General features: G+C 31.9%; 1 protein-coding gene across 2 annotated transcripts in view; it reads right to left on the reverse strand.

The window, feature by feature from the left end:
• Positions 1-12,896: 12,896 nt before the first annotated feature.
• LOC126715608 (CBL-interacting serine/threonine-protein kinase 6-like) overlaps positions 12,897-19,733 on the reverse strand; it is a 43,165-nt gene continuing 36,328 nt past the window's right edge. Inside the window, exons 1-2 of one of the 2 annotated variants that reach the window (XM_050416302.1) lie at positions 14,557-14,770; positions 12,897-14,465 (exon numbers count right to left, since the gene is read on the reverse strand). In XM_050416302.1, the coding sequence (XP_050272259.1) occupies positions 13,118-14,422 (1,305 nt within the window). In that variant the 5' untranslated portion in view covers positions 14,423-14,465; positions 14,557-14,770 and the 3' untranslated portion in view covers positions 12,897-13,117. Of the gene's footprint in view, positions 14,466-14,556; positions 14,771-19,733 lie in introns of those variants that run through there. The other variant, XM_050416303.1, reaches the window with a different exon arrangement.

Consider the following 19,733-nt stretch of genomic DNA (forward strand, 5'->3'; position numbering starts at 1 on the left):
GTGTCTACAGCCATATGTATTTTAGTTCCTACTTATTGTTTTTTGTACAAGTGGTGAAAGAATATTACTGTAGCGTGATCCACAAAGTAGAATTGGTATTTCAAGATCTCTCTTTATTTTTTGATTGGCCAAGTTTACTTACCATGCTTCAGTTACATTTTTTTTTTCATGAAAAGAATGGTCTAATATTCACGTGTATTTGGAATCATAAGTTCTCAACTATTCAACATCATGATCATGTTAGTGTGTAAGAACTTTTTGGTAGTTCAGTGGCATTGCCTGTACAACTTAAAAAACAAAAAATCATGCTAGTGCATTTCACACACTTATAAAATCATTCTAGTGATATTTTTCATTCCTTTAAAAAATTTGTAAGATTTAAAGCATTATCAGTCCCGGATAGTGAAAATGAGAGATTTATCTTACTGCTTGATTTTTTTTATTTTTTATTTTTTAAATTTTATGATGCATTACCATTTTTCACTTAGAAATACCTAAAAGTTTGCCTACAAAATTAATGAAAATTGTCTAATTAAGTCCTTCCATGAAGGACTATGCCATTAAATTCATGATGACCTATTATGAAATTGACTTTAACCTTGAGTAAATTGCAGAAGTTTTATCTTTATGTAAAATGATCATTTAACATTGGATATTAATTAAATTTCTCAAAATAATATTTTTAATGGTTGCAAAAGAGGGTGTCTATACAAAATTTTAAGAAATTTAAAATACTACTTCAATTAAAACTCAATTACAAATTTAAAAAAAAAAAAATTAAAATGTAAATTCATCAATATAAACTATTATAATTGCTGGTTTTGATTAATACTCACTCACTCACACAACGTATTTTCATTAAATCACTCAAATAATTTTTGTTTTATTTTTATTCAATTTGAATTATATTATCAATGTATTTCATTTTGTTTAATTTTGATCTCGGGTAAATTACAAAGTTGGTCTCTATCCTTTACATCATATCTTAATTTGGTTTCTAACATTTCAATTGTGTCAATTTGGTCTCCAACCTTTTTACTGCTTTGTCAATTTAGCCCATGCCGTTACCATTTAGATGGAAAAAGTTGATGTGTCAAACAAAATAATAAAAAATTATTTTTCATGCCACATCATTTGCCGAGAATACTGCCACCTCATTTATTGAAAAAAGAAGAGAAAGAAAAAAAAAATCGGTCAATTCTCAATTACGAAAAGCATATGTTAGAAATCGTGGCAGCTCAATTCCAAATTATCTTCTTCAACGAGATTTAGGAAGGAATCAAGTAAATTGTTTCTTGCCTTAGAAACCTCTAATGAAGTTCTTAGTACTTGTTCATTGGTGATACCTTCAAAAATCTTGATCAATTTGCCATAATAAATCGTCATCCTTCATCGTGCACCTTGTGGGTCAATTAAACAAAGTATTGGGAAATAGTTTGCAATATTAGGCTTTCCAGCAAATTCCATGATAACACACAAGCTCGTGGAAACCTTGAGCCGATAAATCTAAACTATATATAGGTGCCAAGTCAATGGAAAATTTTGAGTTTGATATAACATTAATTAAGTATTGTAATAAAGGATGCTCGACTAATATCAACCACTTTCCCACTTTTGTTGCAACCAATGGCGGAGCCAAGATTTGACCTTAGGGGGGGCAAAATTTATAACTAATATGCATGTGTTTCCATAAACAAATACATATTGTGTATGTAGCATACAACATATGCATCATATATACAAAATATTAACCAAACTTGACAATTAAATGCCAGTAATATGAATAGTAAGTGATCATTCAATATTGAAAGATCCCCTAAAATCATTGCATATCATTATATTTTGTATATTTTATTAGTTTTTTTTTAATATATAGCCAATAAAATAATCCCCTTATATATTTTATGGAATTTTTCATGTAATTGTTTCCAAATTTTATTGCTTAATACTTTTGAAAGGAAACTTTCTTTTTTGGGATGGTATTTTCATCTCTTCAATTAAGACTTTTTCTTCTTTATTAAAGTTTATTTTTTATCATTTTTTTTTATAAATTTTGAACTTTAAAAAATATTAATAAAGTAAAAAAAGATATGAATATAAAATTTTGATACATGAAAAAGGAAAATTTTGGGCAGGGTCAGGGGGGGCAAGTGCCCCCTCTTGACCCCCCCTGACTCCGCCCCTGATTGCAACAATGGTGATTAACCATAGAAAGAGAGAGAACGAGATGACCTTGGTGGTCATGCATCTTAGTTTTAATTTGGGTTTTTTAAACTAACGTGACAATACATTTTGTAGATGACGTGACATGAAAAATACTTTTTTTTATTATTTCATTTGACACATCATCTTTTTTCATTCAAGAGATAATGATAGAGAATAAATTGGCACAACACTAAAAAGGTTAGATACCAAATTAACACAATTAAAATGTTAAGAACCAAATTGAGATATTGTGTAAATAATAGGGACTAACTTTGTAATTTACCCTTTGATCTTTTAGTAACACTAACTTGTAACTCCATATATATGCATAAATACACTTAAAGATATACAATAAAATGCATAATATAATTCCTATATATATAATTTAAATACTATTGATAGTTATTTTTATATTTTATTAACTTTTTAAAAAAATTTATAAGGATATTATTAGGTATAAAATGTAAATTTTTCATATTTATTTATTATTGTGAAACATTTTTTTTAAAGATTTATTTATTATAGATTTTTTGATTTTTGTATTTAATAACTCATTTAAATGAATATTTATGATATGGTCTCACATTTGATTATAAAATTAAGAAATAAAACTCTTTAAAAATAAATAATTTAAGATACATATTACAAAATTAAAATTCTAATTTAAAATTTAAATTTAAATTTCTCTAAACGTTACTTATTATTATATATATAGATATTAGACTTGCGTTGTATTTGTATGGGCGTAACGTTAGTCTAAGATAAAATTACGTCATTTTTATTATTTATTTTTTAATTCTAATTTTTGTCATTTTCCATTGAATGGGCTGAAGTAGACATGGCTTTAGGGTCATCCACTTGACACCTAGTGAATGTTTTAGGCATTGACAAGGTCCAATCACAGCTGTAAATTCAAAGCACCTCGGCTTTTGGCCCCATATTAAGAAGGATCACAAAGCATATCGTGGGCCCACAATGTCTCTCGAATGGTGTTCCACGAAGTAAACTCCCAAAACCATCACATTACAAGGGCCAATTAACATCATTTAAGACTGGTTAAACATTGGCCCCCACTGGTTCATCAAGCTTGACTCCTAGCCACAAATCTTGTTCCTTCTAGGAATGAATGATTATAGTACTGACTATTTAGCTAGGATCCCTTTCTCATCTGCGGTATTACAAATTAATAAGAAACATGATTATGAGCCTAACATGCATAGTTCATAATTTTCGGTAGGTAGAAGAGACTCATCAATCATTATAACATGGTTTAAATTATGAAAAAATGTTGATAGAGATATTGATCTAAGAAATATTTTTATAAAAATAGAAAAAAAAAACTGATTTTTTGAACAACTTTTTTTTCGGAACTAAACGATAGAATAAACAACTTTTTATATTTCTTATGAAAGTAGTATCAAAATTATTTCAAAATAATAATCTATTAATAAATACTTTAAAGAAACCTGTTAATCAGATCCTTAAATTATTACCATTCTAATAAGTATCAAAAAAAAAAAAAATATATATATATATATATATATTATAGTATCCCTATTGGAATTCCTATTTGAAGTTCTGAACAAATGCAGAGTCCTTGCCAAGACCCTCCCAAGTCCCAACTATATAATATTATGTAGTAAATAATGTGGTTTATAAACTTTATAATTGATTAAAAAATAAAGAGGTCAAATCCTCGAATCTAATACCTCCCCCACATAAGTGCAAGAGATGAATAAACAGTGTCTTATTTGTTTGGTAAGACTTATGCGATTAATATACTATGTTATGCAATGTTAACCATAGATTTGTACAATCCCATCAGAAGGATAGATTTGTATGGGAACCGTTACTTTTTATGATACAAGATAGGATTCTACTCTAGCCTAATCTAAGTGTATATGTGTGTGAAACTCCCTCCTGGAGATTTGAACCCTGGCCCTTGCCCTCCACACCTCATAAGCACTTATACCTGTGAAGTGACCATCGCACCAAGGGTTTGCGGTGATGGAACCGTTACTTTTTAAAGCTTCATTGCTGTCTATGATTTATTATTTATTATTTATTATTTATTTTATTTATAGAGTTTTAATTTATAGTATTCGCTTGTGATGATTATCCTTTTTATTATCAAATCAAGATTTAAGATATCAATCGGTTTTTGATGTAAACAAAGATTGAACCTCAAATATTTTATTAGTTTATTTACGGTTTAATAAACTTGCAATATTTTTATTATAAAAAAAAACATTTTCTATAACTACAACTTGATAAAAATTATGGACATCATTCCATAAGATTTTTGCTTAATTATCTTCAAATTTTATGGTTTCTCTAATTGTTAAAGACCCGACTAAAGTTCCTAAAAAAAAAAAAATGATCACCAAAGAAACCTCATGGAAAATAAGGTAGGTTTTGTTAGTTCTATTTATATGCCTAGTTTTGTTTCCTTAGGTTTACCCCCCCCAAAAAAAAAAATTTGTCTTTGTTAATGATATAATTTTAATAAGATACAAAAAGTCATGTTAAATTTTAAAAATGTTCAAAAGAAAATAATGCAATAATTATATACTTATTAGATAAGTATTAATCCTTAATCGTTTTCATATTTCACAATCATTATTGGCATGAAAGGACAAACATTGCAAAAATAGATGAATATTGTTAAGAATTAACAATCAGTAAAGTGTTAAAAAAAAAATTGAAATGATTGTATATATAATGCATGGGACATGAATACTGTTAAGAACTAACAATTTTAAATAGGAATTTTTCTTATATTTTAATATCAACTAAATAATACGGAGTATCATTTTTCATTTCTTTTTAACCAAAAAAAGAAAAATTAATATTTAACTAAGTGTGAGATAAAGTTGAAACGACTCTATCTCAAATTCTCATGTCAAGCTAAAGAATGGAAGTTAATAATTGATTTTTCAATTCATTTTAAGGTTATTGTCAAAAATAAATAAAAAATAAGATAATTAAAAAACAAAAAACTTTTCTAAAAATGTTAATGTCGAAACAAATGGAGCCTAAAATACACCTATACAACTTCGAACATTGAAGCGAACTTTCTCCTTCCTTCCTTTCTTGTACAAATACCTTCGTATTTTTCACTTTTCATTTCTGTTTTTGAACTTTCAAATAGTAGTAACTAAATGGGGGAAGCGTCAGAAAGGAACTGCAATCCGGCAGACTCAACTAAAGGAATGCGAAACCCATGTGCCCAAAAAGCAAGTGGGAAAACAGCCTTGAATATTGAATTGACAAATCGATAATTTTCACGTGAATTGAAGTCAGCCACCACATAATCCAAATTGTTTGGAAAATCATCATTCATCATATCCCCCCTTTATGCACCGATCGATAGGTAAGACATCATGCAATTTGGTGACAAGGCTAATTGGCCATACAGGGCATTAGTTAGCCAGCCTCAAATTATTTCAAAATACAAACATAGAATTTGCACCTTATCTAATTGAATATATAGCGCCATTTATGCAGTTTTGATGTACTGTGTATTAATTTAATTATCATTCTCCATGTTTTTATAAATTAAACTGTGTATTCTATCTAGCCCTATTTTGGGAACACCCAACCAAAAATAGGTGAAGTTAGAATACATGCATGAGATACACGCACATCAATGACCATTTGCCTTTCAATATTAATAAGAATAATAATAAGCCATATCATGAAAAGCCTTTTATTTTTTATTTTTTTATTATGTGGTTAAATGATTAAATTTTCAATCTCTTAATAGCTTAAACTTTTGAGAGAATCGGTAAGTTAGTATGATATCAGAGTTAGAAATCTTGAGTACAATCTTTGCCTTTTCCATGCCACCTAAATGGTGAGTTTGGCATAAACTTTTTAAGTTTTTATGTACAAATTTATGAAACCCCACTTCACCCCCCCCCCCCCCCCCCCTTTTATCACTTTTTCAAAAAATTTCAAAGTACAAGTATCTTTTAACATACTTTCAACAAAACGTTTTCAGCAAAAAGCTAAATAAGTTATTTCCAAACAGATCCAAAAAAGTATCAATTATTGTGATTTGGGACTAGTGGAAGTTTATTCATATGAACAACAAAATAAAACATCCATGGAAGACAATAATATTTATTGTGGCTCAGTCGACTCCATGCCAACATCTAAAGGCAACGCCAAACAAAATCTACTATTAACGATATGGATTATAACTACACTTACCAAACCTTATAATACTCACAACACACGGAAACAACATTCACAATCACAAATCTCACAAATATAAATAGAAATTCTCACAATTATGCAAACTAACTCACAAACCTCACAATCACAAAGCAACAAACCCTCAGCACATAAACACAAGTATCTTTAAATCCTAAAATCTATCAAACTACTATTTGAAGAAACTTACTTCATTTCCGTCTAAGAGCCTTCTCCACTCTCCATGGTGGGAGGACTCTTGGCCAAAAGTCACCAAACTCTTTGTAATAATACCTATTTAATTAGAAAAATATATTTTTCATATAAAAACAAGGCTCTCTCAAATTGGGGATAAAATTGCTTACCAAATTTTCCAAATCCCATAACACTAGAGTCTTGCGTATTGAATACCATTTTTTTTTCCCAAATAAAAATAAGCAACAATAGGATAACAATGAAAGTAGTAGTTAACAAATTCATTATTATTAACGATGCACAAGCATAACCTATACGTCACGGTTGTTGAAAGAGATCATCTAGTATATGTAGGAGTCACCATTTGAATCTCACACTCTCAGTACGTAACTTCCCTAAATAGGTTCAAGAAATACAATGGAAGCATTATTTTGTGGGATCTATAAATATTTGTTTAAAATTAATTAGTCCAATGAAAAGCTTGTTTTTGATATTAATCCCATGACTAGTACACTTTGTGCGGCTTACTATATATATACAAATGATATATTTTGGATCTATTCTTACCAGGTCACATTAGATAGCTTGGACTCTCATATATAATATTGGTTCATTATGTGATCTCATTTGATAGTCACTTCCCATTAATTTTAAATTATTGTCTGATCGTTTATCTGAGGATGTTTGCTGATTGTGTGATTTATTTATTTATTTATTTATTTTTGGGAATAATTTCATGGTTGAGGGAGGTATAATTCAACTCCATATATCTCTTTTTAAAACATAAAAAAGTGTCAATAGATTAAGCTATAAAATTTTTAATTAAAATTACATTTTATCAGTATTTGTTCTGCATTATTATTATTTTCTTTTTGAGAAACAAACACACACACACAAGGGAGAGGGAAAGAAGTTCTAACACAAAGGCACACCACAACTCCACTCAAAAGTCATGATAACTTTTAAGAGAGGGTAGGGCAAGTTATACTACACACAACACTCTCTTAAGCAATGTGGGACAATTATCCTTTTTTTTTTTTTTGGAGAAACAAACACACACACACACAAGGGAGATAGAAAAAGGTTCTAACACAAAAGCACATCACAATTCCACTCAAAAGCCATGGTAATTTTTAAGGGAGGGTAGAACAAGTTATACTATACACAACACACTTTCTTAAGCAATGTGGAACAATTACCCATTGTTTTTTTTGTTCTGCATTATTGATGCTGCACAAATAAAGCATCAAAGAGTTCACCATAATTGCTGAAGACACATGTCAATGCCGTTCCATAGTCTTATGATGGTTTGTGCACCATAATTTTTTTTTTTTTGGGATAGATTGTGCACTATAATTTTAAAGATACGCATCCTTCTTTTATATATAAAATAAAAGAACGGATTATTGATATAATTTTTTTTTAAACATTATAAAATTTCATTCTATGACATTAATTTTATGATGATTGTGAAAATTTTTACCACTTAAACTAACTAGAAGTCTAAAATCCACATTCTTCACATTTCTAAGTCACTAATATCCCCCCCCCCCCCCCCGCCCAAAAAAAAAAAAAAAAAAAAACCGAAATAAAAGTAATAGCATTGCTAAACTAAACAAGACATTGGCAAATTTTTTTCTTCCTAGTTAGGTTGAGAAGTATTTCGTGTATATATGCCAATAAATGAATAAATAATTTTTCATATATGCATACGTCTCATGCAAAAAGATACCCTTTAAACTCCAAGAACCCTTTGGTTAGTTGTATAAGCCAAAAGAAAAATGAATGCATATTGCGTTTGAAATTGTCCTATAGCTAGCAAGCTAATTAATGACAACTAAACTAACATATATGTTTCCTAGAAAAATAAGTAACGTCTTAATTTCATCATTAATATTCTGTCTTTTCTGCTTTGTTGCGTTCCCTAAAAATTGAATAAAAAGCTTGTTCACCTCCCAATGAAAGACAGCTAAACCAAATCGCCTGAATTATCAAAAATTGCGGTTCAATTATATCATGGGCTTTTTCGTAAACTGCTGAAAAAGGCATTTTGACAGAGTCAAGGCAACAAATTACAAGAGCTAGCTGCGGTACACAAATTACAAAATTTTGTTGTGCATGCATACACACTAACGTAGAAATGATGCAGCTAGCTGCGGTACCCTTTTACACACCCTGAAATTTTTTGAAGTAAGTTTAAGGTTCATAACAAAATGTATTGAAGTCGATCTCCAAAAAAAAAAAAAAAAAAAGGGTATTAAAATCACTGCCTTTTTTTTTAAGGTTGCCTTTTCTTAAGGGCTTGACATAAATTTGGAATAAAAAAATTGTAATTGCAATATATATATATATATATATATGTGTGTGTGTGTGTGTGTTGGGGGGGGGGGGGGTATTTATCTTTTGTTCTTTCTTTATAATGAAATGATCCACCTCAATTGAATTTTCCAATTTCCTCCTTTTTAGTTAATGGGATGTTTATTTTAATTTTAAGTAAATGTTTTACATTTAAGTAAAAATTAGGAAAAAATTGAGGATTTGATGGGAGGAAATGTTATTTAAACCCTCTCTTTTTAATCACTAGTATATCAAGCAGCTTTTGATACTATAAAAGTTAAAATCATGACATGATTAAAGCTTGAAACTTCTTATATATAGAAATTCTGGAATATAAAAATTTTCACAACTTATTTCATAATTGTTGTAGTAGTCGATTTGTAGTGATTTATCAATAATACGCATACGTGAAAAATTATTACTCTTGTCACAACTTACCCCATTGAATAGCAAGTTGTGAAAAAATTAGTGTTTGTATCATTATATTGCTCAATCATATGTCTCCCACCTTGAATTTTTCTAACAAACTATTTATATTTTGAGACTAAATTAATTTTGGGCTACAAAGTTTTTCATATTAAACTACTAATATTTTCAGCCAAAACAGCACTAAGTAGCTGTGGGGCCAAAGAATTTGACAACCCCGACTCACTTTATACTGGGCCCAAGACCCATGCCGAGGAGGGAGAAATGGCCAAGGACGAACAAAGAAAGCCCAAATAGCCTAGAAACGTTGCCAAGGACAATCCTGCTCTCAACATCCCAAATCCTAGGAGGAAAGAACAACACGCCGGCAAAGGCAGCCTCCCAGAGCGCCCCCAGGAGAAGGACAAGTACAGTAGGATACCCATGGGCGTATGGTGCAGGAGCAATCTAAGGAGAAATTGTCACATCCGCATTGAATGCACCCAACTAACGTTCTGGCCGCATTAATAAGGAAATGACCCCTGAACAGTGCGGCTTTGGTTGCCACAACTCACAGAGGGTTTGGGAAGGTGGCTGATGGGACGAGCACTCGAGTAATGACTTGCATGATCAACAGGTGGAGGGTCAAGATTGACTGAAAAGAAGTATATAATGTGAGAGACCCTCCAAGAATGAGGGATCACAAAAAAAGAGAGGATGAGAGAAAAAGGAGAAGACAATAGTAGTCTGCATGGTCTTGGAAACCTCTGTAACCTAGTACTGAAGGAAGAAGAAGGATACTAAGTTCCTCGGACGAAACGCCCGAGTACAAAATTTCATACTTCAATCCATATCTTTGTTATTCCAGCTCATATGTAACCATGTCTAGTTGTTATAATCCAAACTAGGACCTAGTTCTTAAACCCATTCTTTACAAATTTATTGTATTGGGTTAGTTGGGCTTGAGACCATTCATCCAACAGAAGTGCTCGAGCCCAGTCCCTACAGTAGCAAATGTTAGATTTTGAGTTTTTTTTTTTTTTTTTTAATATTATTTAGCCAAAAAAAGAAAAACTAAATTGACAAAAATGGATTTTATACTTTGCTTTTTAATTTTCCGTAAGATGTAAAACCTAAGAGTTTGAACATCCTATCGTGAATCGTGACAAAAAAAAAAGAGGTTTTTTTTTTTTTTTTTAATAATTTCCTTTCCCTTACGAGGGGTGCCATTAATTAATTCCAGGGCTCATTTTTGCTACCATCCTAACCCTGACACTGTTTTTTTTTTGGTTCTCTCTCTAACTCCTAATCCTAGACTGGTTGATACTAGAATGTATATGTAAAAATACTTGGTTGGTCCATAATAAATGCCAATCAAATGAACCTGTTTCACCTCGATCGTAGTAATTGGACAGGATCATAATCGGACTTAGATATTCATTGTCTTAATTCCTCAGGACATTCCAATTGTTCAAGGGCCATTGTTTACTGTGGAAACCATGGACATCATACTCCCTAATCCTACACACTCTTGCTGGCCCCGCAAGGGCTTCGGAAGGAAAGAGCCAAAGGCACAATCTAGAAATTATTGTTCTAACTTCGATCATAATGTTATAGCCTATGCAATTATTTTGATACTTATGATAGGGCCAGTTGCAATACATGTCTACTGTAGGCTGTAGTACAAAATCCAGCAATATTTTCTTTAATTTATTGGAAATAAGCAAATTTCCTCATCCTCTTAATATTTTTCGTTAAATTCAAAACCTCCAAATGGAAACTGTTATTTTTTTTCTCCCTCTCTTTCCCAAAATCTATGCCAGGGATGGGAAACAGGAAAAGTATACTAAAACTTTTAACTTATAGTACTATAAATTCAGCCAAAAAATTAAAAAATAAAAATGCTTAATAACGTTTTTGACAGCTTTTAATATTTATCAAGAAAGTAGTATCAAAATTGTTCTTAAATGGTTTATTAACAGGACCCACTACTAAAAGTAATTGTAATTCCAATTGGCGTTTATACAAACATTAAAAAAAAATTCAATAATCAAAAACATCAAAATTTCATGTATGGAGGTGTTTAGTCTACTGGGGGTAAGCTTACACAACCGCCAAAAATGTAAATTCCTTCCATGCACGTGGAATTATAACATTAAACGATACTGAACCTATGAAGATTGAAGGGGTGGCTGCCTTAATCCACTTAATCTTATCTTCTTCTTTTTTTTGCTGAATCACTATAATCTTATCTTATACCTTCCATGTGACCTCTTATTCAGCACATTTTTTATTTTTATTTTTTATTTACGGAATTCAAGAAAATTTGTTGAATTATACAAATAATACAAATTTTCCCGCTATAAAATGATATAAAGATATTTTATCCAAAAGAAAAAAAAGATATAGGCAAAGGATAGAAGGCTTTGATTGGAAGGGCAAGGACAATAATTGAGGAGGAAGTCATGACTAACGAGAAAACCTATGCCTTATTCAAAGAAAGTTGGCCCAATCATGAAAGACACCTCGACTTTTTTTTTACCGTGATAGACCGTGCAAAGCTTTATCAGTTTAGTTCGACCCCACCAAGAAAAAAAAAGAGCTGTCATTTAGCACTTTTCACTCTTTTACCTTTCCTAATCGCAAAGGTTGCACGCGCTAGACGTATTACATTTACATGTAGCAGCCTGAAAATCATTAATTTGCACATTACTTTTTTCTTTTTTTTCCTCCAACAATAATAAAAAGTTTGAGAATTATTGAGAGGAGGATTTATTATTTTGGTGCCCCACTAAATATCTAGCATATCTATGATAGTAAAAAAGAAAACAGATAACTTTGATTAGTTTCTTCTCGAAAACAAAAACAAAAAACTTTGATTAGCTTATTTTTTCGAGAATTTGATTAGTTTATTGGTGAGAGGATTTTAGTGCATTATGTGTGTAAAGCATGAATTATAACTTTTTTTTTTAAGTTAAAATTTAGATCCAATATTCAGGTGTGTAATACATGAGCACTCCCCCATTAAATTTTCTATGAAAATGACAAATATTATTTAAAAATTATTGGTCCATGTTGAATTTAATTCAAAAATCTGATGCATGTATCTAAGTTTTGTTCTTATGGATATTCAATGGTTATAATGATTGAAAAAAATTTGATATTTAAACATCTCTAATAAAAATATTTTAGTGATAACGAAGGAGTTTTAAGTTCTAAAAGAATTTCAATCTATAACATTTATAAAATTAAGACTAATTTAATTTTTGTTGCAATGAGAATCGAACTGAAAATCTCTTATTACACAATAAGAGACTTTATAACCATAGCCAAGTATAGCTTAATGGATGAAGAAAGAATGATACCATATGATAAGCTTTAGAAAGTTAGACCACATTATTTCAACTTATCAGATATCAGTAAAATTGTAATTACGTACGAGCAAATAAAGAAAAGGAAAAGTAAAAAAGAAGAAGGTCAGAAGGCCGTGTGAGAAAAAGCCACACCAATCCACTTGCATATACTCAAAACAAAAATGAAAACATCAAGCACAGAAAGAACCAAACAAACGAATGTTATTTTTTCACAGAGGATCACCCTTTGGTGACACAAAACCATCCACACAGACTCATAGATTTAAATTTTAAGATTGATTGAGACCATAGTCTTCTAGTCCCCAATGTTTCAATTCTTCCACCATAATTGACAACAAATAATAATAATAATAATAATAATAACATCGACAATAACAACAATAGTCACACACAAAATATTGGATTTAAGCAAGTAGTGTGGAATCGTCGGCGGGCGAGGTCCAAACGATGTCTTTAAGAGCCGGCCGGAGCTCCTTACTGCAGAACTGTTTGTATTCCAAGGTATCGCCATTGTCTTTCTTCACCTCCACCACCAGAAACGACGGCGTCACGGCAAAAATCTCCGCCGCAATAGCCAGCTTCCCTTTACGTCCACTCTCGTTTCCTTGAAGTCTCACCCTCGACTCGCTCTTCTTCACACTGAAATTCCCACTCTTCGCCGCCACCTCCTCCAGCGTCGATATCACACTGCTCGCCGGCCTCGTCGTCGCGAACCTCAGCTCCTCCTTCTCCTCCCTCTTCTTCTCCTCGAACAGCGGCGACAAGTCGAACCCTTCAGACAACGATATTATGTGGAACGCATTCAGAGTCTCGGACTGTTTGAATGGTGACTTCTCGTACTCCTGAAACTCTTGCTCCTCTTTAGTTAGGATTGACTTGGGTGCTGACTTTTTGAACCAAGAAGAATCCATGATTTTCGCGATTGTGATTCTTGTCATCGGATTCGGATCGAGAAGCTTTGTAATCAGCCTCCTAGCTTCTGAAGAAAACCATGGTGGACACTTGAAGTCACCTCTGTAAATCTTCCTATACATGGCCACAATATTATCGTCCTGAAATGGCAAGAACCCAGCCAGAAGAACATACAGGATAACTCCACAGGACCAAAGATCAGCTTTAGCACCATCGTAGCCCTTCTTTCCAATCACCTCAGGCGCCACATAAGCCGGTGTGCCACACGTTGTGTGTAGCAACCCATCTTGCCTCAAATGCTCAGTGAAAGCGCTGAGACCGAAATCGGTGACTTTCAAATTGCCTTCTTCGTCTAAGAGCAAGTTCTCGGGCTTGAGATCTCGGTGGTAGACTCCACGGCTGTGGCAGAAATCGATGGCGGAGATGAGTTGTTGGAAATACACTCTCGCCACGTCTTCTCTTAGCCGACCCTTAGCGATTTTCGAAAACAGCTCGCCTCCACGTACGAGCTCCATGGCGAAGTAGATCTTGGATTTGCTCGCCATAACTTCGTGGAGCTCGACTATGTTTGGATGCTGTACCATCTTCATCACCGAGATTTCCCTCTTGATCTGCTCCATCATACCCACTTTGATCACTTTCTCTTTGCCCACAACCTTCATCGCCACGCTCTTCCCAGACTTCAAGTTCCTGGCATGGTACACCTTGGCGAAAGTACCATGACCCAGAAGCCGACCAAGCTCGTATTTCCCATGTAGCAACGTTGAATTACCATCTTTACACTTGTTGTCACCCATTTAATTTCTCTTAAAAATTTTCACCCTCTGCTACAAAATTAAGCTTTTGAAAAGGAAAAAAAACAACAACTTTAATATTCTGACTAAGAAAGAAAGAACATCAATTGATGAATTTAGAAGGATCAGACGGTCACCCGTCTTCGACGTGTTTGCGGTGGCAAGTCCGACCGCCCATACAGCTCTTGGCTCGCCAACTGAGTTCAGACCTTGTCAGCGAAGCTCCAACCATCTCTCTGCATTCCCTAATGAGACCCAAACTCTGAAAATCTTTAGATAAGAAGACTAATAAGAGTTTCAAAGATTTTATCAGCCGTAATGTTCTGGCTTCTTTTTTTTTCTCACCCATAGCATTTGCTTACCCATATATAGGGGTTTTTGTATGTCAAAATTACGTTTCCACCCATCAGGATTGGGTTTCGAAGAAGGGTCTGCTCTCATTGAACGGTTACTGTTAAGGGCCTCGTGTCTGTAATGCGACGTGTCAGAATCGAACGGGGGGTTAGTGATAAGTGTGGGATTGTGAGGGTGAAAGGTTAGGACACGTGTGAGGGTTTGTGTGGGCAGGGCAGTGATGGTTTACTAAAGCCTAGAACTGCCCATGTTACAGGCCCTTGTGATTACGATTTTGTCCTCAATTGCCCATTTGCTATATAGGTAGGTAAATGCTTTCTTCTTTAATAATTCTGTGGGTCCGCCAACCCCCGTGGCAAAACAACAGTGATGTTGTTGATAAGTTATTACGCGTGTAATGCGCATCAGAGAGTAAAAACAAGTTTGGAATTGTGATCCTACAGCAAAGAATCAAAAGAATATCCTAATTAAGAGATAATAAAAAGAAACTGCGAGGGCCCTCTATCATTTCAATCAATGTTGTGAATTCCATTTTGGGTGTTTTTGGTTTTTCCATTAGAAGTAGTACATAATATTTTGGTATCGATTTTACGTGCTGGTTGGGGTTTGATTTGGTATCGAACAGCCACTCAATCTGATCAACTCAGTTTGTAATTGCACCACTCGTCGCTAAGTATGGGTCTTCGATCGTCACGTTATAACAAGTCTGGCTGTTGGATTGATTAATGATAGTTTTCATTGATATGAATTCAATTTTCTAATTTTTAAATTGAATTAGAAGAATTCAATAATATTTTTTAATACCTAAACTTGAATAATAGATAACATGATGTATATTGATAAATAAGGCATGTATTTTTTTTTTTTTTTTTTAAATTAGAAGGAAAATTTAAATATTTTTTTTAGATAGATTTAACATATGGTGTCTGCTCTTAATAATATCACTTTATCATCAAACTAATTAAGATACCTCTCGATTTTTTATGTAAACGAAAATTGAACCTTAGATATTTTATTAGACCATTAAAGACTTTATTAGCTGATAATTTTGAACATCATAAATTATTAGAAAAATTTACTAAAGTAAGTGATATCAAGTATCAACTATATACATTCTCAAAAAAAAAGAAAAAAGTATCAACTCTATAAAACAACAAGAGCCTTATAACTCAAACTCAAACTCAATTACATTATTTAATTTTTCATATTCTTCCTTATACGAAGAATTTGAATTTAATCCTGCTACCGATTGTACTAATTATCAAAAGAAAAATAGTGGGTATAAATCAAACTCCCACTTTGCCCTTTTTTGATCATAAAGGGGGACTTTTTAGGGGTGCTTCCATTGTTTAGACCAGTCATTCAGTATTTAATGCGGTTGACATTAGGTGAGAAGCCTCATTAATGCAGAGGTGATTGTTTCATTGGAACTTGTGTTTTCTTCTTCGTGTCCCTCGGAGTTAGTTTAGGAAATGGGAATTCATAACCAAGGAGAAAAAGTGCTTCCCGAGATTCCTCTATTACCTCAAGGTACCAGTCACGCCCCTCACCTTGGTTAAGAATGTGGAGGAAGAGGTCACCTCGGCTCTCCTTGATGGTGAGTATGGTTTACTCTTAACCCAAGGAAGATCATTCGATGGTTACCTGTAATTGGGCTGGACCTATTTTACGGGTGTATCTTCTTATTTAGCCCAAATCCTCGGGCCTTGTCCAAGTTCATCACCCACACCCCCCCCCCCCCCAACAGTTAGGCAAGAAATTTTTTTTTTTTTTAAATGTGATTTAAAAAATTATATACTTTTAATGGTAGTTTAAGCACTTATAATTCAAAGGGTAAAACTTAAATAAAAATTATTTAGATATAGTACATTATGTTTTGCAATTAAATTCAAACATTTAGAATGATTGAATTTAATTAATATAGTAATGAAGCCCAACTAAAGAACTTTATTTAAATTTTCAATTTTGTCTTCAAACTAATGTCCCACTCTCTTTATTACAAAGTGGGTTCTTGTTAGTTCAAGTGAAAAGGAAGAACTATATTTAAATTTGGATACGGCTTGTGTCCAATGCATACTAGACATAATAGGATTCGGACACATGATCAATTTTGGATACGTATAGGTTCAGTTAGTTCGAAATATTATACACATCTATCCAAATAAAAAATAAAAATAAAAATAAACTCACTCAATATAACAATGTGGCCCATTCCATAGTGTTTAAAAGGGAGCTGAAAACAAGAAAAAAAATAGTTAAAATATGCTAGTTGTGGCAAAAGTTATGAATTTTTTTAAGGCACAAACTCAAAGAAGATACATGTTAAATTTTAATGGAGCACACACTTGAAACTTGCATTAACCTGCAATGCATACATGTATGCATTTAGGGATTAGGATTTAGTGGGTATTGCACCAGGTGCAATTCACCCTACCATCTTTCACACACACACACACATAAAAAAAATAAATAAATAAATAAATTAAAAAAAAAAAAAAAACTTTTTACTTCTCCTCACTTTTTTAATCAATTGTTAAGATTGAAAGTTGCTTTTTGTAACTATTAATTTCAATCATTCATAAAAATTTTATTAAATGCAATACCCTAAGTGTGACACCTGATCTCAATCCATGCATTTAGGTGTTTTTTTTAGCGTGTGTAGAGTGTAGAGATCAAATCGGGGCCTACCGGCCGAGACCAAACCACGACATCCTCGTCAGCAGTTGGTATGGTAAATGATAAGTTTGCTTTGAAAGGCTGATGATTTTAGTACCTCTCATGGTCCCCAATGATTCATTGGCAATGAGTCATCAGATGGGACAATACCAAATGAAATCAAATAACAGGTTTTTCATTTCAGAATAAAAGTATTTATCCCCAAAATACATATTTAACTCATATAACATTAAACATAGATATTTTCAAATTATAAAAAAGAGATTTTCGAAAACCCTTTAGCAAAAATAGCAATCGAAGTAAAATTATTATTTAATTTCTTAACAGGTAAATATGTCCACAATGCATGTGTAGAAATTTTAAATGTTATTTACAAGCATTTGGTTGCATTTAGTTGTATTTTTTGAATGACTTCCATCATTGTTGGAAGGCATATGTATGTAATTGAACTTCAAGAAATTTGCTTTGTTGATTATTCCAAATAAGAAAGTTTGTCAAAATCAAGGGCGCCCAACATTTACCAGTTATACCACCCAAAAGTACAATATATCTTATCCATTTAAGCTTAAAAGAAGCATGGGATTTCTCGTGTTCACGGTATCCCTTTCTAGTTAAACAGAGAATGAATAAAAACCTGAAATATGAATTACAGTTTGAGTATGACATATCATTCTTTTAGATACGCTTATCTAATGTAGGTTTTACGTAATAGAGTATAGAAATAAAGCACATGCAAAGTCAGACTCTTTCACTTTTATGATAAGAACGTGAATATGATCATCAGCCACATAAATAATGGGTATTGTAATTCAAGTCATCAAAAGTAGATCCCATTAAAAAAGAAAAAAGAAGAAGTCATCAAGTATATAAGAAGATTAAGAAAAATGCCATAAATAAATGTTAACTGCGGTAATGGGACTCTGACTAGGAGTTGATTTTTGATCGCAATGTTTAAAAAGATTGAAACAATTATCGAATTATCTATAAAATAGAGATTGTTTTGAATTAAAATATATTGTATTGCATCATAGTGCAACTATTTTATTCAACAATATTAATTAACACCATCGCACACTCTTAATGTAATGATCACTCCATAAGTATAAGTGTTTGTGAGGTGTGGGGGGAAGGACCGGGGTTCAAGTCATATAAACCTATATTAGGGTAAAGTAGAGTTTCTATCTTGTATTAAAAATATATTAATTAACAAATTTAATAATTACTATTAAGACAATGACCGTATAAAGCTAAGTCTACTAAGATACATTAATAACAATAATTACTACTTAAGTGGATGGCCAAAAATGGGACCAAACAATAGACCTCCTCACACTCTTGTTTTTGTCTTAGATGAATGTGGTACAATACAATGACTTGTATATAATATTTTTAATTGGGCAGCATTAATTCAACGTTAATTTACTTTTTTTCCCACCCCATTATATAAAATACTATAAAAATTTCTTTTAATTCATATCTTGGTATAATTAACTTATACTCTATGATAGTGCGGGAGAATATACAAAACTAATGTGATAATCGTTTCCCTTTCTAGTCTCTAGCTCTCTATAATGTCGTTATGGTACTTACTATACTCATATTGAGTAAATTAATATTATTTTTAGCTATTTTCATTAATATTTTTCAATTCAATTAGGGATAATATTATTATTATTTTAGTCTTGTTAACAATTGTCCAAGAATACAATTGCCTGAAAAGTTTTAAGATCCATCTACCATACTATCAATTCATAGAGTGTTAAGGGTTTTTAATGGTTTGGAAGTAAAATAATATGGTCAAAGATTGAGACACTAGTTCTTTACATTAAAAAAAAGTTAATTAATTTTCAATATTCAATTTTTTGTTTGTTTGTTTGAAAGATAGTCTTGACATATGACGCTCGTTTTCTAATAATTGTTTTTTATTATCAAACTAAAACACCAATTGGTGTTTTTGGTAGAAGTGGAAATTGAACCTTAAATTTCTTATCCGAACACAAAAGATCTTACTAAGAACCCACAATATATATATATATATATATATATTTTTTTTTGCTGAATCACAATATATATTCAATTATAAGTGATACAAAAAATACATTTATCAATGAGAAATTTTTAGTCGGATGTTAGTACTAAAAAGCCTATTTATTATGAGTAATAATGAAGACCCAATATTTCTCATATTTTTGTTTATAATTATTTGACATGACAGATTAAACATCATTGTCATCCCACTAAAATCAACAAATCAAGTCCATAATTATAAAAAAAACGAAAAAAT

The sequence above is a fragment of the Quercus robur genome, chromosome 2, assembly GCF_932294415.1.
Source record: "Quercus robur chromosome 2, dhQueRobu3.1, whole genome shotgun sequence".
Lineage (NCBI taxonomy): Eukaryota > Viridiplantae > Streptophyta > Magnoliopsida > Fagales > Fagaceae > Quercus > Quercus robur.